Raw genomic sequence first — 26,198 nt, 5'->3', positions numbered from 1 at the left:
AGAATTTTAAATCTAATAAGTATATTAAAAGAATAAAAAGCAGAAGAGGCATAGTTAATCCAGGAGGTGGAGGTAACCTTGGCTAATCCAGAAACTAACACAAAAATTGAGAACCCAGGAATAGAAACACGCATCTAGTGAGAGTAGCAGTAAATTGGCTGGGCACAGTGGCTTATGCCTGTAATCCCAGAACTTTGGGAGGCTGAGGCAGGAGGATTGCTTGAGTTCAGGAGTTTGAGACCAGCCTAGAGAGACCCAACACTAAACATAGAGAGACCCAGTCACTAAAAAGTGAAAGCAAAACCAAAACCAAAACCAAAACCTAGCTGGGCATGGTGGCACATGCCTGTTGTCTCAGCTACTTGGGAGGCTGAAGTAGGAGAGTCGCTTGGGCTTGGGAGATTGAGGCTGCAGTGAGCCATGATCGTGACACTACACTTCAGCCTGGGTGACAGAATAAGACTCTGTCTCCAAGAGAAAAACAGAGTGATGATAAGTGCTTGGCAGCAGTGTACCAAGTAATGGGGTTAAAAAGACGACTAAGGGTGTAATCGAGCTGAAGATTCAGGGATGTTAATCAATTACAGTACAATGTATTAAGTGCCACTACATTGATAGAACAGAGGAAAGAGTAATTCTATATAGAGTAACTGATGTCTACAGCCATACGAACTTGAACATGCCCAATCTCGTCTATGTAGGGTAAGTGAAACCTGAGACTTGGAGGATGAGCATCCAGAAGCCAAAAGGGACAGAGCGGACCATTCTAGGAAGGGGGAAGGAAGTCCAAAATCTTAGCAGTACGAGTTGGCAGTGTGGAATGGCTATATGGTAGGTCATGTGGAAAGTCATAAGCAGCTTATGAAGGGATCTGTGTACAAATGGTTCCCAATTTACAATAGTTTGACTGAACAATTGTTTTTGGCTTTATGATGGTGCAAAAGCAGTATGCATTCAGTAGAAACCAAACTGAAAGTACCCATACAAGTTTTTCACTTTTGGTACAATATTCAATACATTACATGAGATATTCAACACTTTATTTTAAAATAGGGTTTGTGTTAGATGATTTTGCCTAAATGTAGACTAATGTAAGTGTTCTGAACATGTTTACAGCAGGCTAGGCTGAGCTATGATGTTCAGTAGGTTAGGTATATTAAATGCATTTTCATTTTCAACAAAATTTTCAGCTTACGATGTGTTTATGGAGACCTATCTCTATTGTATGTTGAAAAGCATCTGTACTTCCTAAGGGGTTTGGTCTTAATCCTGTTGACACTGAAGGGTTTTAATGTAGGAAAGGACTAATTTTTCCATTTAAAAAATGGTTGCTAGGGGCTGGGGTGGTGGAGGGGAAATGGGGAGTTGTTACTCTATTGTCTTAAAGTTTCAGTTATGCTAGATGAATAAATTCTAGAGATCTGCTGTACAGCATGCTTTCTTTTTTCTTCCTTCATTTTAATTTTATTTTGTTATTTTATTTTACTTTTTTAGAGACAAGATCTCACTCTGTCTCCCAAGCTGGAGTACAGTGGAGCAATCATAGCTCACTGCAGCCTCTAACTCCCAGGCACAAGTGATCTACTTGCATCAGCCTCTCAAGTAGCTGTAATTAAAAGTGTGCACCGCCATGCCCGGTTAATTAAAAACATTTTTTGTTGCTGTTGTAGAGACAGGGTCTAGATATGTTGCCTAGACTAGTCCCAAACTCCTGAGCTCAAGCAATCCTCCCGTCTTGGCCTCCCAAAGTGTTGGGATTATGGTGAGCCACTTTGGCTGACCCAACATGGTTTCTTTAGTTAACAATGCAGTATTGTGTATTTAAAGATGGGTTAAGAGGGTGATCTCTTGCCAAGTGTTCTTACTATAAAATGAAACAAAATAAACCATGCAAAGAGACACAGGGAAACTTTAGGAGGTGATGGATATGTTTACTACTTTGATTGTGATGATGGTATCATGGGTATATGCATATGTCTAAACTCATCAAATTGTATACATATGTGCTTTTTTTTTGGTATATCAATGATACCTCAATAAAGCTGTAAAAATCACTCTGGCAATAGCCTACCAACTGAAAAAAAACCCAGGACCAGATAGATGTATAGCTAAATTCTACCAGATGTACGAAGAAAAGCTGGTACTATTCCTACTGAAACTATTCCAAAAAATTGAGGAGGAGGGACTCCTCCCTAACTCATTATATGAGGCCAGCATCATCCTGATACCAAAACCTGGCAAAGATATAACAACAACAACAAAGAACTTCAGACCAATATCCTTTTTTTCTTTTTTTTTTTTTTTCTTTTTTGAGATGGGGTCTCACTCTTGTCACCCACACTGGAGTGCGATCTTGGCTCACTGCAACCTCTAACTCCTGAGCTCAAGTGATCCTCCCACCTCAGCCTCCCGAGTAGCTGGGACCACAGGCATGCATCACCACACTCAGCTAATTTTTTGTATTTTTGGTAGAGACAAGGTCTTGCCATGTTGCCCAGGCTGGTCTTGAACTCCTGAGCTTAAGTGAACCACCTGCCTTGGCCTCCCAAAGTGCTGGGATTACAGGTATTAGCCACTGGACCTGGCCCAATATCCTTGATGAAAATTGATGCAAAATCGTCTACAAACTACTGGCAAATCGAATCCAGCAGCACATCAAAAAGCTTGTAAACCACAATCAAGTAGGCTTTATTCCTGGGATGCAAGGTTGGTTCAACATACACAAATCAATAAATGTGTCATCACATAAACAGAACTGAAGATGAAAACCACAAGATTATCTCAATAGATGCAGAAAAGGCTTTTGATAAAATTTGACATCCATTCACTTTAAAAACTCAATAAACTAGATATTGAAGGAATGTACCTCAAAATAATAAGAGCCATCCATGACAAACCCATAGCCAACATCACACTGGTTGTGATGAACTGGAAGCATTCCTCTTGAAAACTGGCACAAGACAAGAATGCCCTCTCTTACCACTCCTATTCAATATAGTATTAGAAATCCTGGCAAGGGCAATCAAACAAGAGGAAGAAATAAAAGGCATCCAAATAGAAGAGAGGAAGTCAAACTATCCTTGTTTGCAAATGACATGATTCTATATCTAGAAAACCCCAAAGTCTCAGTCCCAAAGCTCCTTCAGCTCATAAATTACTTTGGTAAAGTTTCAGGATACAAAATCAATGTGTAGTAATCACTAGCATTCCTATACACCAACAACAGTCAAACTGAGAGCCAAATCAGGAACGAACTCCCATTCACAAATGCCAGAAAAAGAATAAAATACCTAGGAATACAGCTAACTAGGGAGGCAAAAGGTCTCTACAAGGAGAACTACAAAGCACTGCTGAAAGAAATCAGATATGACACAAAGAAATGAAAAAACATTCCATGCTTATGGGTAGGAAGAATCAATATCGTTAAAATCGCCATACTGCCCAAAGCAATTTACAGATTCATGCTATTCCTGTTAAACTACCGTTGACATTCTTCACAGAACTAGAGAAAACTGTTTTAAAATTCATACGGAACAAAAAAGAGCTTGAATAGCCAAGGCAATCCTAAGCGAAAAGAACAAAGCTAGAGGCATCACACTACCCAACTTCAAACTATACTGCAAGGCTACAGTAACCAAAACACCACTGGTACAAAAATAGACACAGAAAAATAGACACAAAACCCAGAAATAAGGCCATACACCTGCAACTATCTGATCTTCGACAAACCTGACATAAGCAAGCAATGGGGAAAAGATTCCCTATTCAATAAATAGTGCTAGGATAACTGGCTAGCCATATGTAGAAGATTGAAACTGGACCCCTTCCTTACATGATATACAAAAATTAACTCAAGATGGAATAAATACTTAAATATAAAACCCAAAACTATAAAAACTCTAGAAGAAAACCTAGGCAACACCATTCAGGACATAGACACAGGCAAAGATTTCATGATGAAGGCTCCAAAAGCAAGTGCAACAGAAGCAAAAATTGAAAAATGGGATCTAATTGAACTAAAGAGTTTATTCTGCACAGCAAACGAAACTATGAACAGAGTAAACAACCTATGGAAGGGGAGAAAATGTTTGCAAACTATGCATCTGACAAAGGTCTAATATCCAGCATCCATAAAAAAACTTAAACAAATTTACAAGGAAAGATACAAACCCCATTAAAAGTGGGCAACGGACTTTGAGCACTAAACTCTGATTTTTTAATCTTGCCCAAATTCCTATCTAAGGAGTCTGGGGAGTCATGTGCTACAAATAATAAATTATCATCAGATGGGTTTTATTTAACCCTATATCTTGTGACTTACTTTCCAACCTGACTTTGGCATAACCTTACGAGACAAAGAAGAAAATCAAAATATTTTACCCCAAAATGTGTTTCTTTGTCATATCTTTAAATGGGCCTGCAAAGCTGTCCTTTGTTGGGATAAATTTGCATCTGTAAAGAATCTCTGTTAACATAGCTAGATCTTTTTCTCCAGGCTCTCCCAATCCTAAAGAGATTAACTAAAAGTCTAGCACCTTTTAAAGATCTGAATAAGAAACATTTGTCACCTATTGTCTCTAAAGGCAGCCACTATAAGACTTCTAAAGAACCTTGGTTTCCACAATCTTTTATCTTAACCTGAACATTTCCTTTCTACGATCCCAGGTCTTTAGATAAACTCAACCAATTGTCAACCAGAAAATGTTTAAATTTACCTATAGCTTGAAAGCCCTCTCCACTTTGAGTTGTAAATGTATTTGACTGATGTCTCATGCCTCCCTAAAATGTATAAAACCAAGCTGTACCCTGACCACTTTGGGCACATGTTCTCAGGCCCTCCTGAGGGCTGTGTCGTGGGCCAGGGTCACTCATATTTGGCTCAGAGTAAATCTCTCCAAATATTTTACAGAGTTTGACTTTTTGTCAACAACTTGAACAGGCATGTTTCAAAAGACATACATGTGGCCAAAAAAACATATGAAAAAAAGCTCAACATCACTGATTATTGCAGAAATGCAAATCAAAACCACAGTGAGATACCATCTCACACCAGTCAGAATGGCTACTATAAAAAGTCAGAAAATAACAGCAGATGGTGAGGTTGTGGAGAAAAAGGAATGCTTATATACTGTTGGTGTGAGTATAAATTAGTTCAGTCATTATGGAAGACTGTGTGGCAATTCCTCAAAGACATAAAGACAGAAATACTATTTGACCCAGCAATCCCATTACTTCGTATATACCCCCAAAACATAAATCATTCTGTTAGAAAGACACAGGTACGTGTATGTTCATTGCAGCACTATTTAGAATGGCAAAGACATGGAATCAATCTAAATTCCCATCAATGTTAGACTGGATTAAAATAATGTGGTACATATACACGATGGAATACTATGCAGCCATTAAAAGGGACAAGGTTGTGTCTTTTTCAGGGACATGGATGGAGCTGGAGGCCATTATCCTTGGCAAACTAATGTAGGAACAGAAAAATCAAATACTTCATGTTCTCACTTATAAGTGGGAGCTAAATGATGAGACCACATGTACATATAGAGGGGAATAACACACACTGGGGCCTATCAGAGGGTGGAGGTTAGGAGGAGGGAGAGGATCAGGAAAAATAACTAATGGGTACTAGGCTTAGTATCTGGGTGATGAAATAATTTGTACAACAAACCTCCATGACACAAGTTTACCTATGTAACAAACCTGAAGATATACCCCTGAACTTAAAATAAAAGTTACAAAAAAATAAAGCCAGAAGAAAAAGAAAAGCAACAAAATGTTGAAGTGGTTAATTGCTTAAGGTTGTTTGGGAGCAGTTGTGGACATAGGGCTTCTCCCCACAACATACAAGAAGGGTGACAGACAAAAGACAAGGACTTGCCTCATGATTCTCTATTACACTGTCATGTCCATACACTCTTCTGCACAACAAGTCTATTGTGTTTCCTATTTCAAATGAAATTTTGCATTTGGCATTACAGTTTTCTTTGTGCCTTTGTCTTAGATGTGCTGCTTTGATTTCTGTATAGCTGTGTCATTTTGTCTTATTTAGTAACATCATTTGCAATTTTATGAGCAGTTAGCATACTGAAAGAATGAATGATGTTACTTGTTTTCCCTGGCCAAAGACAATTTTTATGTAACCCTCATTCTTGCCACCATAGTCAGTTATTTGTTCATTATTTGACAAGTTCATGCAATTTTTTATTCCGGTTAATTTAAAAGGAATGCAAGATTCAATAAAACATCTATTATTAATGTGTTTTAGTTATTTAAATGGGAGTGCAGGATTCTGGTTGTGGAGGATCAGAGCTAGAAGATACTTTAAAATGTACTATGATAATGTTTTTCAAACTTTAATGTGCATATGAATGAACCAGGGTTGTGTTTAAAATGCAGATTCTGACTCAGGAGTTGGCATGGGGCCTGAGTACTGCATTTTTAATAAGCTTCTAAGTGAAGTCAATGGGACTGATCTACAAACCACACTTTGATAGCAAGGTACAATGACACAAGTAAAAATACCCCAAAATATCCTATTTCTACAATTATATAATAAATACAACTTTAAAATTCTGTTTGACTGTATCTTACACTTGGGCCATGAACCCATCAGGAAGCTCAGCAAATGTCATTGCTATAGTGTGACATTTAAATTAAAAATGGATCATTCATTGGGCTGTGCATGGAGGCTCATGCCTGTAATCCCAAGTATTGGGAGGTTGAGACTGAAGGATCCTGGCTTCAGGCCAGGAGTTTGAAACTAGCCTCGGCAACATAGCAAGACCCTGTTTCTACAAAAAAAAAAAAAAAAAATTAGCTGAACATGGTGGTACACACCTATAGTCCTAGCTACTTGGGAGATTGAGGCAGGAAGATCCCTTGAGCCCAGGAGTTTGAGGTTGCTGTGAGCTATGATTGTGCCACTGCATCCCAGCCTGGGTGACAGCTAAACTCTGTCTCTAAACAAACAAACCCAATTAGTTTCAAAATGTTGTGTTTGTTTTATATGACTTACACTGAAGTTGCTTCTACAGAGTGGTATTTTTTATCCTATGATGTCCTGAGGTGGTGTCACTCTCTGGTGGCAGTTGCCATTGCTGTGGTCAATCCCCATCACAAATTAGGCTATGTACTCACTTACTTTCCAAAGGTAAAGAAGAAAACAGTATTTTTTTACTGAACTATAGTTACCTTGGCATACTTACAGAAAAACACTCGGTGTATTATAAAAATAAGGCCTGGCCAGGTGCAGTGGCTCATGCCTGTAATCCCAGCACTTTGGGCGGCTGAGGCAGGAGAATCACTTGAGGTCAAGAGTTTGAGATCAGCTTGGGCAACAGAGTGAGGCCCTGTCTCCATAAAAATTAAAAAAAAAAAAAAAAAATTAGTTGAGCATAGCATGTGCCTGTTGTCCTACTACAAGACTATCTATTCTGAAGGTTGATATGGGAGGACTGTTTGAATCCAGGAGTTCAAAGTTGCAGTGAGCTATGATCATGCCAACCTACTGCAGCCTGGATGACAGAGTGAGACCCTGTCTCTTAAATAAATACATAAATAAATAAATAAATAATAAGGCCTAATGTTATGTGATTTCATTAAATTAAAATTCATGTGGAGGAAAAGAAACACTTGAATGGTGTAATATTCTAAGTTCAGATTTAGTTTGTATTCTTATAGCAGTCTAGGTTAAATATAAAACTTTTTAAAGCAAATAGAAAGCAGAAAAACTAGAATTAATTATATTGGCAAACATTTTATTATCCAAATGAGTAGCTACCACTTGGCTTAAAAACAGCTTTAGAGTGGTGTTTGGAACCCATTTTTTTACATGCTTGTAATTCAGCATAATTTTAGCAGACTTCTCTGATAAAAAGGGCTTCTTTTGGCTGGAAAGGCACCACCCCTGTTTTCCATTTTCCTCATGCATTTCATACACAGCCTGTGTGTAAAAGTAATAAAATTGTGCGGTAGACGCCTAACCTGGCTCATCAATGTGGTATTCCTCCTTTGCCATTTGTGCTTTTTCTCTGAAACCGAAAAAGGCGCCAGAAAAGTACAGAGAGAGTGCACAGTTTCTCCTGAAAGTGTTATGGCTGCCCCGTCTCTGTTGACATCTATTAAGATTCAGACAACAGGAGATCCTCACTTTAAGGTGCAAGGGAATGTTATTTTGGCTTTACATGAGGTGGTGGTGGTTGTTTTTGTCTCTGAACATCTGCAACTCTCTCAGGATTGTGCTGTGTACTAAAAATAAAACAACTATAGCTTGTGATTCACTTTGTTTTCACTGAGTCAGGGCTATAGATTCCAGGGAAGATTCAATGACATAGGAGAGTTGTAAAAATGGAAATAAAATCAATGAATCTGAAATGAAGATGATCATAGTAACTTGTGCATGCTAAAAATCAAGCCAAATATCTGGAAGCTCTGACTTCTAGATTTTACATGAGGAAATCATTTTAATATTGTATTGTTACAGTGCTCATGATTACCTGGAACCCTTCAGCTTCTTTATATGGAGCTGTTCACGGATATTTGCATGAGAAATGATGTATATTAGAGTTTATGTTTAAAAGAAATCAGCAGATCATATCTTTCCAAATCAGTTTCACTCAAGGCAATCCTTTTAATAAATTTTCAGCACAATTCAATCACCATTGTGGAAAGAAGGAATTAAAAACCTAGGTAAGGATGTGATTAACCAGTGTAGGCTTATGAACAGACACCTATAATAGAAGAACTCTCCTGGCAGAACACTTTCTCTCACAACTCAAAAAATTTCATCTTTAGAAATTAATTTCTATTGGCCTTGCAGGCTTTTGATCTTTTAAAGCTTTCACACTAAAATATAAACATGCTTTCAAGGCATTGTACATTAAAAATGCAGGAACTGGATTTGTAACTGGTTTGAAGGCAGTGTTCAAATAGTGCCTAAGGTACATCTCTAGTAATGTGTCTTTGAAAAGTTGGGTTCAACATTTTAAAATTATTTTGTTAAAATGACATACTCATTAAATTGGCAAATGATGAAGCTGGGAGACATAGCTAATATGTCAGATGACAGAATTAAAATCTAAGTGATCCTGATTAGCTGGAACAGGAGATAGAAGGTTACATTTAAGAGAATGAAATTTTTTGACACTAGAGTTAAAGTGCTGCTTTTTTCTTTTCTTTTATTTTATTTTAGGTGACTAAACAACAACCATCAACAAACCTGTGCATCATGTATAAGGTAGCACATGTGGTAACATCTTAGGGGTACTGTCTCCCGGCCCGCGGGATAGTCGAAGCAGGCCCTGGAGGAGGGGGTGGGAATTTGGGGAACAAGAGATACGAGAAATGGAGACAAGACAGTGCTCTGATCAAGTCTCGTTTAATGGCGGTAATGCAGTGCCTTATATACACTTGGAGGGAAAGGGATTGGGCCAGAGGCAGAGATGATCTCATCGCAGAGGGCGTGACCAAGTAGGTATTGGTTTCTCTGGTCGAACGTCATGTTGCACCTGCGCTGTCAGGTAGTAATTTTCGCGGGCGCGGGAAAAATGGGTGAAGAAGAAGCAGGAAGAGCGCCATCTTTTATGAGGTATTAATACAGGGAAAAAAGGCAAAGATAGGGAGAAGGTGTGGGGTGGAAACGAACATAGCTCAGGCGTCTTCAATCGTCAGCTACTACTCGCTATGGCCAGGGCGTGCAGCTCCGGACAGGTCCCCCTTTTAATTATTTTATGATGAGAAAACAACCCCTCGGGAACTGCGCCTGTCTTAGGTTGGGTCAACTCATCCCCACCTTCTAGGCCCGTCATGGGATAAGGCAGTAGCAAAGGCGGCCCTCCTGTCTTAGGCTCCGATGGAGATAGTGTCCTCTTACCCGTCATTGACTGTCCAGTTCAGCACACAGGGGAGGTGGTCTTATTAAGGCAAATAAGACTCACCATTTTCAGTCATCTCAAGGCGATGATAATGGACCTGTATAGGTTTGGCCTGGAAGGCCTCGATTTGTTGTCTGACGAATGCCATAAGCTTATTAAAGATTATAGGCCCGAGAGTGAGAAAGAGTAGAAGAGTAAGTAAAGGACCAAGAAATAGCAGGAGATAGGGGAGAAGTCCATCGAGTCCAGTCCACAAGGGATTAGCGACCAGACCTTTTCTGCGCTCTTCTAGTTCTTCCTGTAAAGTCTTTATCTTATTTCTGATGATTCCGGATTTGTTGGCGTAAAAACAGCACTTTTCATTTCCATGACTGGTCTGGCATTAGGTAAGCTGTCTTGCCCGAGCAAGTCACCTGGGTGATTCTGTCTGATGGAGGTTCAGATACCTGTCCCCCCTCTGCAATCACAAGGCTGGCCGTATTGTTTTCGTAATAATTCTCTTGCCTTACGAGGGTCACCAAAACCTGCATAGACTGTCACTATGTTATATAGAGCGATTATTCTCCAAAGGAATCTCATGTTAGGCTTCATTTTCTGAAAAACAAAAAGGAAAGAACTTCTCAGGGAGATTTATCTTCCCTGGACTGACAATGGTTATGATTTATTTGTCTTACCAATCTTTCAGGCAGCCATCTGGCTGCATCATTTTTTTGTGAGAAGATGCATACTGAGCCTCTTCCCAAAATTAAAACTGGATCGGGGCCATGCCATGAATTATCAAGTGGATCTTTCCATTTTACCATTGCAAACTGTTTTTGAGATTCAGGATGCCAGAAACGATCAGCAGCCGATTTTCCATGACTGTCCAAATTTAAAAAATTAAGGATAAACAGGGCATGATTATGTTTCTAGGGGTACCCTTCACAGGGTACCAGCTCCCCCCTTTTAATTTTGTGATAACAGTTTTTAAAGACAGATGAGCTCTTTCTACTATACCTTGTCCTTGGGCATTATAGGGAATACCTGTGGTATGTTTAATTTGTAGGGTATTACAGAATTGTAAAAAGGTTTTGGCTATATAACCAGGGCCATTGTCTGTTTTGATTTGTTTGGGTATTCCTAAAATAGAAAAGCAATGCAATAAATGAGCTATGACATGTTTGGTGGCCTCTCCTGTTTGGAGAGTTGCACTGATGAATCCACTATAGGTGTCTATGCATACAGGGATATATTTTAGCTGACCGAATTCTAAGTGGTGAGTAACGTCCATTTGCCAAATTTCGTTGGGGATGAGTCCTCAGGGGTTAACTCCTAGATAGGGAACAGGTAAATACGTTATGCAGTTGGCGCATTGTTTAACTATTTGTCGAGCTTGTTCTCTGGTAAGTTTAAACATGAGTCTTAAGGTTTGGGCGTTTAAATGATGTAAGGCATGTGCTTTTTGTGCTTGTTGCAAATTGTCTGTAGTGACTGTGGCTATGATTTTTGTTGCCGTGTCAGCTGTTGCGTTACCTTGTGTTAAAGGTCCCAGTAATCCTGAATGTGCTCTAATATGCCCAAGAAAAAAGGAAGTAGTCCTTTTTCGGATAAGTTGTTGACATTGTAAAAATAGGTTAGCTGTGTCTGAAATATGTTTAATTTGAGGCACGGTCTCTAAGAGGGGTATTGAATGAGCCAGGTAGGTGCTGTCTGTGTAAATGTTAAGTGGCTGACAAGGAAAAGCTGATAGTGCTGCAATTATAGCTTGCAATTCGACCAGCTGAGCTGATGTATAAGTGGTCTGGAATTTAACGACTACATTATTGTAAGTGTAAGCGGCAAGTCCTGTGGAAGATCCATCAGTGAAAATTAGTAATGTGTCATTGAGAGGTTCTTTGCTGGTAATATGGGGAAACACAAACGCATGAAGTTTACAAAATTGAATAAGTTTGTTAGGTGGGTAATGGTTGTCAATTGAGCCAGTGTAAGAAGCACAAGCAATTGGCCAGGCTTCCGTATTTTGTAATAGCCAATGAATGTGTGATTGAGTGTAGGGCTGTATAATGGTAGAGGGTTCTATTCCAAAGTATTTTCTGTTTTCTCTTCCCAAGATAATTAGATCAGCTATGGCATCATAATAAGGCAACAAAACCTTTTTAGGGGAGGAGGGCAGGTGTACCCACATAATGGGATTGTTCTGCCAAAATAGGCCAGTAGGGGTTATTGTTGTGTTAAAAATAAGGAATATTAATGGCTGAGAATAGTCAATACCGGTAACAAATTGTGTTGCAATGGCATATTCTACCTGTTGGAGCGCCATTAATGCTTTAGTAATGGACCTGGGAGATTTTGGATTAGAGTCTCCTTTTAATATATCGAAAAGAGGTTTTAACTCTCCTGTAGTGAGTTTTAAGTACGGCCGAAGCCAATTTATGTCTCCCAGTAATTTTTGGAAATCATTTAAAGTTTTTAAATGATCACGACGTATAACGGCCTTTTGATTAATGATTTTGGGTCCATTAATTTGAAAACCAAGATAGGTGTATGGATCTTGTAATTGTACCTTTTCTGGGGCTATTTGTAGTCCAGCTGCTGCTAATTCTTGTTTGAGTTGAGCAAAGCACTGTAAGACTTGTTCGCCAATTTCTCCTGCTATTAAAATATCATCCATATAATGTATAATATACATTTGTGCCCACGTTTTTCTGACTGGCTCTATAGCAGCAGCTACATATTTTTGACACAAGGTAGGACTATTAGCCATACCCTGAGGTAAGACTTTCCATTGATAGCGCTTCATTGGTTGTTTAAAATTTGTAGATGGAAGACTAAAGGCAAATCTTTTTTGGTCAGCAGGATGAAGGGGAATTGTAAAAAAGCAATCTTTAAGGTCAATAACGATTTTAAAATATTTTTGAGGAATCGCAACCGGTGAAGGTAATCCTGGTTGTAAGGCACCCATAAGGATCATAGTGATATTTACTGCTCTTAAATCTTGTAAACGCAAAGCATGCCTACAAGACCAAAAACCTCATCACCTGGGTACATGGTAGATAAGTAAATAATGGTCTGCACCCCAGACGCAGCAAATCAGAAACTTGGAGGGCAGAGCTCTGCACGCTGTGATTGAACAAGCCTCCCAAGTGAGTTTCATGCACACTGAAGGCTGAAACTCAATGAGAACCATTGTTTTAACCAATTAAAATACAATCTTCAGGTGGTTCATATACACTGCCAAAATTGAGAAAGCTTGAGAATCACTGAATAGTAATAATTATTTTCAGATGGTACTCGACAAATTTACAAAAACTGCAAACATGCAAGACCCGCCCAGCCATCCGCACATCCACTGGGATCCACTCCCACGATCACCCTCGAGGGAAATGAGATCCTCCTCCGTATCTTGCGGAGGCCCCGCAAGGTTAGAACGGGAACTCACCTTTAAAATATGCTCTGTCTGAGCGACCGCAGCCATGACTTGCGAATCGACCTCCTTCCTATCTATTAAATCTCTAATGAGGTTCCAATAAGAGAAAACGGTCACAGGAATTTTTTCTGGCCCAAAAGTATTATAATAGTCCTGAAGACAATCCCCTACTCTACGCCATATTTTGATATCAATAGTTCCTTCCTGTGGGAACCAAGGGCAAGTATCTTTTACAAAATCAAAAAATTTAAACAAGTCATTACCTTTAACCTTTACTCCTCGTATCTTTAAAGCCTCTTTTAATTGTCCTACATATATTTGATGCTGACTTAATTCTTGTCCCATTTCGGACGCGTCACTTACCTTCGATTCAGACGCGGCAGGTTCCCGTGGTGATCAGTTTAATTCCTTTTGTCTTTGTTAGCGGTCGACCATCCTTTGGCGTCCTCTTCCTCACAGAGTCCCTCGTTTCCAGGTCCCTGTTCGGGCGCCACCTCTCCCGGCCCGCGGGATAGTCGAAGCAGGCCCTGGAGGAGGGGGTGGGAATTTGGGGAACAAGAGATACGAGAAATGGAGACAAGACAGTGCTCTGATCAAGTCTCGTTTAATGGCGGTAATGCAGTGCCTTATATACACTTGGAGGGAAAGGGGTTGGGCCAGAGGCAGAGATGATCTCATCGCAGAGGGCGTGACCAAGTAGGTATTGGTTTCTCTGGTCGAACGTCATGTTGCACCTGCGCTGTCAGGTAGTAATTTTCGCGGGCGCGGGAAAAATGGGTGAAGAAGAAGCAGGAAGAGCGCCATCTTTTATGAGGTATTAATACAGGGAAAAAAGGCAAAGATAGGGAGAAGGTGTGGGGTGGAAACGAACATAGCTCAGGCGTCTTCAATCGTCAGCTACTACTCGCTATGGCCGGGGCGTGCAGCTCCGGACAGTACTGTTGACTGTAAACTTAAAATAGGTGACAGTGTGATATAGTTGCAAAAACAAACAAACAAAACACCCCCTGAAAAAAAACCCTTAAACTCATAATGCAAACATTGATCATATCACAAAGGAAGTGATATCCTCTCTTCCCTGTAAAACATATCTGTTGGATTGTGTTTAATTCCAGTTGTCACATTTTGAAAATGACTGATCTACTGGAGTATATTCAGAGAAGAGTGAATTGAAGCCGTATCACATGAGGTGTAGTTGAGAATAGAAAATATATAAAATGGAGGAGAGAAACTTGGATGGACTTCATTTTATCTTTAAATAGCTGAAAGATTCTCATGTAGAAGAATTATATTTATTCCAGGACACCCCAGCGGCTGATTTAGAAGCATGAGCATGTTAGAGAGACAGAAAGGTATATTTTGTTTAAAAAGTTGCCTGCAAACGGATATTTTTCTTTAAAGGAATTCTGCCATAACTAGAAGCTCAGGTATTTGAGCAGAGACTTGTCAACTATTTGTCAGGGATCTTGTGGAAGATATTTTATGTTTAATACTTTATGCTATTCTTAGTGAGCATCTTAAATGTCATCAAGGTGCAGTCAATAGTGGGATACAAATTAGGTGCTGGGAGTTAGGGAGAAATAGTACAAGAAGGAGAAGTAATCTTAATATGAGAAAATACCAAGTCAGACTTTTTTTTTTTTAAACATTTAGCTTAAAAAAACTAAATTTTTTTTTACATTTACACATGCAGGTTTGTTACATGGATATATTGCATGATGCTGAGGTTTGAGCTTCAATTGAACCATGCAAATAGTGAGCATAGTATCCAATAGGTAGTTTTCAACCGTTCCCCATGTCCCCTTCCCACTTTTTAGAGTCCCCAGGGCCTGTTATTCTCATTTTTATGTCCATGCCTATGTAGTGTTTAGGTCTCACTTATAAGCGAGAACATGTGATATTTGGTTTTCTGTTTCTGTGTTAATTCGCTTAAGATACTGGACTGTAGCTGCCTCTATGTTGCTGCAAAGTGCATAATTTTGCTCTTTTTATGGCTGTGTAGTATTCCAAAGTATACATGTACCACATTTTCTTTATATAATCCATTATTGATGGGCACCTGTATTGATTCCATGTCTTTGCTCTTGTTGCCCAGGCTAGAATGCAATGGTGTGACCTTGGCTCACTGTAACCTCTGCCTCCTGAGTTCAAGTGATTCCCCTGCCTCAGCCTCCTGAGTAGCTGAGATTGCAGGCACTGCCACCATGCCTAGCCAATTTGTTGTATTTTTAGTAGAGATGGGGTTTCACCATGTTGGCAAGGCTGGTTTCGAACTCCTGACCTTGGATGATCCACCCACCTCAGCCTCCCAAAGTGCTGGGATTATAGGCGTGAGCCACCGTGCCTGGCCAATGCTTTCAACTTTTGACCATTCAGTATAATATTGGTCATAAGTTTGTCATAGATGGCAATTTTTATTTTGAAGTGTATTCCTTCGATGCCTAGGTTGTTGATGCCTAGATTTTATTTTATTTTATTTTTATCATTAAGGATGTTGGATTTTATTGAGTGCTTTTTCTACATCTATTGAGATAATCATGTGGTTTTTGTTTTTAATTCTGTTTATGTGATGACACTTTTGTTGATCTGTATATGTTGAACCATCCTTGCATCTCAGGAATAATGCCCATTTGATCATGGTAGATTATCTTTTTGATGTGCTGCTGGATTTGGTTTGCTAGGTTTTGTTGATTTTGTATCAAGGATACTGGCCCATAGTTTTCATTTTTCATTAGTGCATTCTTGTTTTTCTAGTTCCTTTAGGTGAGACGTTAGGCTGTTAACTTGAGATCTCTCTATCTTCTTGATATAGGTGTTTAGCATTATACTTTCCTCTTAAAGTGGCTGTTGCCACATCCCAGAGGTTCTGGTATATTGTATCTCTATTTTCATTTGTTTCAAATAATTTTTTGATTTCTGCCTTTATTGTTTACCCAAAAGTCATTCAGGAGCAAGTTGTTCAGTTTCTATGTATTTGTGTGGTTTTGAGAGTTCCGCTTTGTACTGATTTATATTTGTATTCCACTGTGGTCCAAGAAAATGCTTACTATGCTTTTAGTATTTTTGAATTTATTAGACTTGCTTTATGACTGAGTATGTGGTCAATCTTAGAGTATGTTCTGTGTGCAGATGAGAAGAATGCATATTCTGTGGTTGTTGGGTGGAGAATTCTGTAGGTACCTATTAGGTTCAATCAATCAAGTGTTGAATTTAAGTATTAAATTTGTTAGTTTCTGCCTCAGTGATGTGTCTAATGTTCTCAGTGGGGTGTTGAAGTTCCCCCATTAATATTATGTAGTTGTCTAAGTCTGTTTTATAGCTGTAGTAGTAATTGTTTTATAAATCTCGGTGCTCTATGTTGGGTGCATATATATATATTTAAAATAGTTAAATCTTCTTGTTGAATTGAATCATTTATCATTATGTAATGCCCTTCTTTGTCCTTTTTTACTGTTGTTGGTTTAAAGTCTGTTTTATCTGATACAATAATAGCAATCTCTGCCCTTTTTTTTTTTCATTTTCGTGACAGATCTTTCTCTATTCCTTTATCTGATACCATAGGTGTCATTACATGTGATATGGGTCTCGAGGACAGCAGAAAGCTGGGCCTTGTTTTTTAATCCAATTTGCCACTGTATGTATTTTAAGTGGAGTTCTTAGGCTATTACCATTCAAGGTTGATATTTACATGTGAGGTTTTATTCCTGTCCTGGTGTTTCTAGCTACTTGTTTTGTATTCTTGACTGTGTAGTTGCTTATAGGCCCTCCAGGCTATGTAGTTACATGTGCTTTTGTGGTAGCAAGTATTGTTCTTTCATTTCCATGTTTAGAACTCCCTTAAGCCTCTCTCGTAAGGCCATTCTGGTGGTGACAAATTCCCTTAGTGATTACTTGTCTGGGGGAGACTTTATTTCTCCTTTGTTAATAAAGCTTAGCTTGGAAGGATGTGAAATTTTTTGTTGGAATTTCTTTTCCTTAAGAATGCTAAAATAGGCCCTCAATGTCTTCTGGTTTCTGCTGAGAAGCCCACTGTTAGAAGCCCACTGTTAGTCTGACTGAATTCACTTTATATCTAATATGGCCCTTTTCTCTAGCTTCCTTTGAGATGTTTTCCTTTTTGTTGAGCTTGGAAAGTCTGATGACTGTGTGCCTTGGTGATGGTCATCTTCTATAGTATTTTGCAAGAGTTCCCTGGATTTCTTGTATCTGCATATTAATGTCTCTGGTGAGACTGGGGAAACTTTCCTGGATTACATCCTCAAATATGTTTTCCGAATGGCTTACTTTCTCCTCTTCTCTGTCAGGAATGCTAATGAGTCATAGGTTTGGTTACTTTACATAATCCCATAGTTTTTGGAGGCTTTGTTCATTTAAAAAAATTCTTACTTTTTTTCTGACTGGATTGATTCAAAGGACAAGTCTTCATGCTTTGAAGTTCTTTCTTCTGCTTTTGTCTAGTCTGTTGTTAAGGCTTCCAATTGTATTTTGTAATTCTTGCAGTGAATTTTTCAATTTCAAAAGTTCCATTTGGTTCTTTTTTTATACAGCCATCTCATTTGTTAAACCTTGTATTGTTATTCTGGCTTCATTGGATTGGACTTCAACTTTCTCTTGGATCTCATTGAGCTTCCTTGCCATCCAGATTCTGAATTCTATGTCTGTCATTTCAGACATTTCAATCTGATTAAGATCTATTGCTAGGGAGCTAGCGATAGATTCACATTTGGAGGTGAATAAACACTCTTGCTTTTTGTATTTTTGGAGTTCTTGCACTTATTCCTCCTCATTTGAGGGGCTGATGCTTCTTTTTCTTTTTGAATTTGCTGTGATTTGGATGAGGCTTTCTTGAGTTTTTGTTATGTTTCCCTTGTGGGTATGATTGTGGTCTATGTTGGGTATAATTGATTGACTTTGTTTCTGGGTGCTTCAGAAAGCCAAGGCTCTGTATGGGTTCCTTGGTTTCAGATAGACTTCTGTGGTAGGTTTTACAGGCATTGCTTGTTGCAGCAGTATATTTTTGTTTGGTGGTATAATTCAGGCTGCAGTCTAGTAGATGATGCTTAAATGATGGAGTTGGCATATAAGCTCTTATTCAGCTCCAGTTGTCTTCAGTGGGGGCAGAGGTGCCAGATAAACTTGAAAAGTGTGCCCCTACTTGCAGTCATCCCTTTTGTATTTCGGTATGTCTGCAACAGTGCACTGGGGAGAGGATGTGGGTCAGGAGGAAGAGAGGACTACCTCTCCAAGTCTGTTCCTGGGCCTTGGTGGTGCCCTCTTCAGCTGTGTGTGCTGTGTCCATGTTTCCTTTTTCTCAAAAGGGGCTTTGGTGGGCTGTAATCCCCACTTCCTCAGGGGTGGTTCATGCTGAGGATAAGATCACCAGGTGACCGCAATTATCTGGAACCTGCTGGTCCTCTGTGCTTGCCAAAGTCAGAGTGGGTTGTGGGGTTCGGATGGCCTGGTGGTGCAGTAGATCAAGGGTGGAGGATTCCCAGGCAGGGCAGTGGCACTGCTGATATACCACTGGTATGGTGCCTGTGGCCTGGGGTTTTCAGACCATCAGGTGGCTGTGGGTCTTGCCCAGCTCATGTGCCCCTGACCCAGCTGGTTGCTGGCATTCACCCTAGCGGGAGGCCCAAATGGCTAGGGCCTTCTGTCGGGGTGAATGTCAAAGACACCTCTTCAACCACGGTGTCTGTGTTGACACCTCTCTCTTGACTTTTAGTATTTTCCCTCAAATAATCTGACTGAAGTGTGAAGCCATCTGTGCCAAGATTGCTGAGCTGTTCCAGGCATTCCAGGCTGTGAAACTCCCTGGGGAAGAAGCCATGGCTATCAGGCCACGCATGCCCTTCCTGGTCCGGTTTTACTAAAGGAGGTTCACCTAACTTCTGTGCTGGCACATGAACCTATGCCACACTCTTCTCTGTGTTCTGATCATGGGAGCTTCTCCCCTACTTGAGATCAGGCCACAAATCTCAGCTCAGTACCCCAGGACAGTGTGCTCAAGTCCTGAGGAGTTGGGATCAGGTCCACAGATTTTTCTGTTGGTCCCTCAGGGTCAAGCACCCGCTGTTATGGGGGTGCAGAACTGCCCCCCAGGCTGCCAATACAACTCTCAGGTGGGGCAGTGAAGGCTGTGTTGTGGGTACCCTCCTGCAGAAATGGCCAGGTAGGTGGCCTTGATAGGGACCAGCAGGCAACAAGGCACATGGATCAGATGCACCTGAATCCTGCGGCAATGGGAATAGGGCCTGTCTTGAGCATGTGAATATACCCAGACCCTGCTAGCCCCCAGCTGAGCAGACAGCAGGTGCTGCAACCTCTCACTGCAAGAAGGATAACCTCGGCAGATGGGATCCTATGCCTATATTTTGCTGCAACTATACAGCACAGTGAAGCCTTTTGGACTCTGCATAGGTTCAAGCTGTGCCTCTATTTGTTCTCTGTGCAGCTTCCCCTGCCAGTCCAGAGGTCTGTGAGGGTCATGGCAACTCCTGTAGCTAGGATCTCAGAAGACTGTCATGAGAATGCAGTGGTCCAGGGTTCCTTCACTCACCCCTTCCTTAGGTCTGCTCCAGGTCCTTGGGCTGGTCTTGGCACTCACGGACTACAAACAGGCTGCCTTGCTTCCTCCCTCTTCAACCACAGTGTCTGTGTCACCTCTGTATTGACTTTTAATATTTTCCCTCAAAAAATCTGATTGAGGTGTGGAGGTTTACTTGACATTTTGGTTCCTCTCCATGGAAGAGGTGCTTCCAGCTGTGTCTAGTCAGCCATCTTATCCCTTTCTCCCAAGTCATACTTTTTTTCTTTTTCTTTTTTTAAGAGATGGGGTCTCGCTATGTTGATGAGGTAGGTCTTGAATGCCTAGCCTGAAGTGATCCTCCCATCTCGGCCTCCCAAAGACCTGGGATTACAGGCCTGAGCCACTGCACCCAGCCTCTAATTCATACTTTTACCTATCCAATTGCTGCTAGGAGTCAACCTGAGTGGCTGCGGGAGGTGAAGTGAAAGGAGGAATGAAAGGAGGATGATGATGCAGAATGCTTCCATTTATTCACTTATTCAAAAAAAATGCCACGTATGAGAACCTGTGCTAGTCACTGGAGATAAAAATCAAACAAAAAGTAATTCTTGCCCTCTGGAGCTCACAGTCTGGTAGAGGAGACAGACATGTAGACAAATAATTCACAATGAGACATGGTAAGTGGGTTGTCAGTAGGTGGTAGGACTACATTGGATGGATCCCAGTGTCAACTGGTGACCTGAAAAGATGGTTTGTCTGGAAAAGCAGCACAAGAAGATTCTTTGAGACAGGAAATGCGCACGTTAGGTTTAAGCAATGGTTTTGTTGACATATGTCCAAGAAGTTGGATTATCATTTGAAAATTAAAAGTAGTTCAACTGCATTGCAAATCTAGTAGGGGAAATAAAACTTTCCCCTATGTCTTTCTGGGAAGTGTGTGTGTGTGTGTGTGTGTGTGTGTGTGTGTGTGTGTGTGTTAAACTTGGAATGTGAAGGAGAGAATACAGCTTAATAATTTAATCCAAAACATACAATTTTTCCTTCTCTGGGATTTTTCACATGCTGAGAGTGTTACATACTTCTGAAAGTTCTTATTCTCATCCTTCACACAACAGAATGAGCAGAGCAAACCTAAACCAAAAGAGAGAGAACTTCCATTATAGTTCCTTTCTGTAGGGAGAACACTCACAACCTGGAAATGAGTGATTTAATTAGGAATAAAGCAAAGTTTGAATGTTTTCTTCCTATTTTCATTAATTTAGTGGTTGCATCTGTTTTTCTTCAAAAATGTTATTATTTCATTATCAGCGATTTGATTCTTTGCCCCAGCATGTACTCTCATTTCTTCCATTATCGTGGCCAAAGGAAATAAGTGCTAAGAGCTGACAGTTCCAATTTCAGTGTCACATAATTGGTTGTTCACCATGTTGTCCTATAGCAACAAAAATAGTCGCTTGTGGTAATTTTTAACTCATCTCTGTTATGCAGTTTTATTCAATGGACAGTTAAATCTCTCTGACATTTTTCTACTACTCTTCTAACCTATCACTACTTTCCCACCTAGCCAAAGTTTTGAAGTGTGTAAGGTTTATTTGAAACTTAATTTGTTCCTTTTCAAGTATCCCAGTGGCTTCACACCACTCTATAAAAATCCATTGGAGAAAGAATCTGCTATGAATAATTTAAATCTTAATGTAAAGATAAATCAATATTTTTATTCTCATAGAGGTATTAGAATTTTCAAATGTTTCTAATTGCTAAATCAAAGATTTTTGCCCTATTAAAGTAATTTTGGAAATCAGTGAGTATGTGGATTAAAGGAGATAAAATTAGATAATCGATAAGGAAGCACTTTGAAATTGAAAAGCCTTTAGAAATATAAGGAACTAGATAAGGATACCCTTCCCTGCAAACTTGTTCTAATGTCCCTGTAACCAGGAAATGGATTACCACAAACAGGGCATTACACTAGAGTTCTTCAGACATTGACCTGATTCACCTGTTAGGACTACTCAACATTATCCATATTGGGTAGGAGGTTGGAGCTGATGATCTTAAATTGCCCTTCCAACTCTAAGTTTATAAGATTACATAAACCACCTCTGATGGAAGCACAGTAGGTCCAAATCCATTCTTTAATGCAGGAAGTCCTAATAAAGCTGTATTACAGGACCAAAATGTATCATTAAGGCAATTGACTAGGGACTAACATTTGGGATAGACTGATCAATTCATTTATAAAATAGCAACAAAAAACATGGCAAAGTCATACTGATTCATTGTGAACTAAAGCCTATACTCAGGAAAGTGTGTTATTGGGTCGTTCTATGAGAAATTATAATCAGAGGAGTTTACTTCACTAATACTTCATGCAAAACACTTGGGCCTTTTATCTGCAAGCTCAGTGTGAGTTTACAATGTGATAGGAAAGCAAAAAAGCCTATACTATTTTTTAAATGCTATAATAGATGTACAGTACCCAGAATAATGTAGGTAACATTAGACCTCATCTGACATGTATAAAGTACCATGATTTAAGGGAAACATTGACAGTAAAAGCAAGATCATTTCTCAAGTTATATTAAGTACAATAGAAGGGATTGATTTTCCTTTTATCTTGCAGAAGATAGGATTTATGAGGAACCTAACTAAATATGTTAATGGCACTTAATGTCATATAGAAGAATGATTAGACTTACACAGTCATGGCTCCAGAGAATTAACTAGAAGAAACCACAGAAGTTTAAGAGAGGGATGGTTTGGCTTAGCCCCAAGCATATCTGTCTAATAATTGTAAAGGACTGCCTTTTGATCTAGTCCACGCTCTGTGTATGATGGCATTGATGACCTAACTCTTTTACCACTCCCTGCATCCATGTCCTTTTCCATGTAACTTTGTAGTGCTTCCTGCTGAGGGCAGGGTGGTCTGTCCTGCCCCTTAACTCTGGGCTGAACTATGTGAATTGCTTGACCAATGGGATATTAGCAGATGTGACACAAGCAGAGGATTGAAGTAGGCTTGCACATTGGTGTTTGTTTTCTCTTGCACCTTTGCCAGCACCACGTGAATATTCTTGGTCAATATGATTGAACGATGAGATGTACATAGGGCAGAATGTCACCCTCATCATCCCAGTTGAAGCCTTCTTAAATCATCTGAGGGCCTGCTGTCCTCTGGACATTTGAGTTGAGTACAACTAAGCCCAGAATTGCCCAAGGCAAGCTTAGTTTAAATTGCTGACCCATTTATTTATTATAAGCTAAATAAATGCTTATGGTTTGAAGTTACTGTGTTTTGAGGTGTTTTTATGCAATATTACTGTGCCGATAGATAACTGATACATTACCTGTTGTTTGGTCATATTCAAGAGAGAAATGGATAGCCATTAGTTAAGACTGTTTTAGAAATGGACACTTGAATTAGGCGGACATAGACTAGATGAGTTCCAAAGATGGTTCCTGCTTCAGGGACTAACATGGTAATATTCATATAATAATTCACACTTAATGAGCAGTTACTATCTGCCAGGCATTGTTTTTAGGGCTTTAAACATAAATATTAGTATTTACTCCAAGGAGGTAGTTATTCTCATTATTCTTATGATATTTATTGTTAAGGAAACAAGCACAGATCACACAACTAGTAAGTGGTAGATCTAGGATTAAATCTAGGCACCTGGCTCCAGAAATCGCACTCTATCAGCGCACCATGCTCACACTGGCCCTTGAGCTATGTTCAGTATTTCTTTTCTTTTTTCTTTTTTCTTTTTTTTGTTGGAAGAAGGGGAACAGGATTTCACTCTTTTGCACAAACTGGAGTGTAGTGGTGTGATCACAGCTCACTGCAGCCTCGACCTCCTGTGCTCAAGCAATCCTCCTCTCTAAGCCTCTCAAGTAGTTAGGACTACAGGTGTGCACCACCACACCCAGCTAATTTTTTATTTTTTGTAGACAAGGTCTTACTATATTGATCAGGCTGGACTCAAACTCTTGGCCTCAAGCAATCCTCCTACTTTGGCTTCCCAAAGTGCTGGCATTATAGGCATGAGCCACTGTGCCTGACCTATTCAGTATTCCTTTTTTTTTTTTTTTTTTTTTTTTTTGAGACGGAGTCTCACTCTGTCTCCCAGGCTGGAGTGCAGTGGCCGGATCTCAGCTCACTGCAAGCTCCGCCTCCCGGGTTCCCGCCATTCTCCTGCCTCAGCCTCCCGAGTAGCCGGGACTACAGGCGCCCGCCACTTCGCCCGGCTAGTTTTTTGTGTTTTAGTAGAGACGGGGTTTCACAGTGTTAGCCAGGATGGTCTGGATCTCCTGACCTTGTGATCCGCCCGTCTCGGCCTCCCAAAGTGCTGGGATTACAGGCTTGAGCCACCGTGCCCGGCTCCTATTCAGTATTCCTAAAGCCCACTGGAAAACGGGCATTTATGTCTGCATATATTGAATGGAAAAATTAATCATTAGTTTTCTAAATGTATTTTTTCATATAGGAAAGATTAACCATTTATTTATAATATTATATATAAATATATATTTATATAAAATATATATTTATATGCATAAACTAAAATATAGTAATATACATAAAAATTCTACATATTCATAGGCTACAGTGATATTTTGATACATGTATGCAATATACAAGGATCAAATCAGGGCAGTTAACATATCCATTACCTTAAACATTTATCATTTATTTGTGTTGTAAACATTCAAAATCCTCTCTTTTAGCTTTTTGAAAATATACACTAACCTGTTGTTAACAATATTCTCCCTTCAGTGCTACATAACACTGGAACTTATTCTATCTAGCTGTAATTTTATTTTATTTTTTTGAGATGGAGTCTTGCTCTGTTGCCCAGGCTGGAGTGCAGTGGCACCATCTTGGCTGACCACAGCCTCTGCTTCCCTGGGTTCAAGCAATCTTCCTGCCTCAGCCTGCCGAGTAGCTGGGACTACAGTTGCATGCCACCATGCCCGGCTAATTTTTGTATTTTTTTTTTAGTACAGTCGGGGTTTTACCATGTTGGCCAGGCTGGTGTTGAACTCCTGACCTCAAGTGGTTCACCCGCCTCGGCCTCCCAAAGTGCTGGGATTACAGGCCTGAGCCACCACACCTGGCCTATCTAGCTGTAATTTTTATCATTAACCAGCCTCACCCTATCCTCCTCTCCCCACTCTCCTACTTAAACCCTAAAAGTCTCTATTCTACTCTCTACTTCTGTGAGCTCCTTTTTTTTTTATTTTTAGCTCCCACATATGAGTGAGAACTTGTTGTATTTATCTTTCTGTGTCTGACTTATTTCATGTAACATAATGTTCTCTAGGCTCATCCGTGTTGTTGCAAATGACAAGAGTTCCCTCTTTTTTGTTAATGGCTGAATAGTATGCCATTGTGTATACATATCACGTTTTCTTTATCCATTCATCTGTTGATGGACATTTGGGTTGATTCATATCTTGGCTATTGTGATTAGAGCTGCAGTAAACATAGGGGTGCAGGTATCTCTTCAATAAACTGATTTCCTTTTCTTTGGATAAATACTCACTAGTGGGATTGCTGGGTTGTATGGTAGTTCTATTTTTAGATTTTTGAGAAATCTCCATAATGTTTTTCACAATGGCTGTACTAATTTACATTCCCATTCCCACTAACAGTGCATGAGTTTTTTTTTTTTTTTTTTTTTCCTCCACTTGATATAGGAAAGCATGTCATTTTAGATAAAAATTAAAAAGAGGTCCTTACTGGTTAAAACCTTGGTAGCTACTGTTTTAAGCAGTCTTCAGTCTTTAATATTCTATGATTTTTAGAGACATCTTATTCTTTTTTTTTTTTTCTTGAGACACAGTCTCACTTTGTTGCCCAGGCTGGAGTGTAGTGGCAGGACCTTAGCTCACTGCCACCTCCACCTCCTGGGTTCAAACGATTCTTATGCCTCAGCCTCCCGAGTAACTGTGATTACAGGCCCCCACCACCACGCCCGGCTAATTTTTATACTTTTCAGTAGAGGTGGGGTTTCACCATGTTGGCCAGTCTGGTCTCGAACTCCTGACCTCAGGTGATCAGCCGGCCTCAGTCTCCCAAAGTGCTGGGATTACAGGTGTGAGCCACCGTGCCCAGCCTAGATACACCCTATTCTAATACTAAAATACAAAGGTTTCTTTTTTCTTTAAAATACTAATCTAGTGAAATGCATTGTATACAAATTGCACTAGAGCACTTGTTTTACACTAAAGTCTTCATAGGGCCATTCCTGAAGGAAATATAAGTTTATAGGTAGTAGTGGAATATTCTGCTTATCTATCAAGGAAGATGTGTTATAGCATAAAGAGAATTAAATAGAAAATGCATATTAGCCAAACTATGGGCAGTAGCATTGTG

The 26,198-nt window shown here is 39.8% G+C and overlaps 1 protein-coding gene across 6 annotated transcripts in view; it reads left to right on the top strand.

Annotated features, from left to right (window-relative positions):
* LOC105481888 (zinc finger matrin-type protein 1-like) overlaps nt 1-26,198 on the top strand; it is a 414,279-nt gene that overhangs the window by 37,179 nt on the left and 350,902 nt on the right. For 5 of the 6 annotated variants that reach the window (XM_071100232.1, XM_071100236.1, XM_071100235.1 and 2 more), the window contains exon 5: nt 9,203-9,247. In XM_071100232.1, the coding sequence (XP_070956333.1) occupies nt 9,203-9,247 (45 nt within the window). Of the gene's footprint in view, nt 1-701; nt 832-9,202; nt 9,248-26,198 lie in introns of all 6 variants that reach the window. The other variant, XR_011625911.1, reaches the window with a different exon arrangement.

This window comes from Macaca nemestrina, chromosome 7, assembly GCF_043159975.1.
Source record: "Macaca nemestrina isolate mMacNem1 chromosome 7, mMacNem.hap1, whole genome shotgun sequence".
In the NCBI taxonomy this organism is placed as follows: Eukaryota; Metazoa; Chordata; class Mammalia; order Primates; family Cercopithecidae; genus Macaca; species Macaca nemestrina.
The sequence above is the reverse complement of the archived record's forward strand: the minus strand, read 5'-3'. Positions and strand labels throughout refer to the sequence as shown.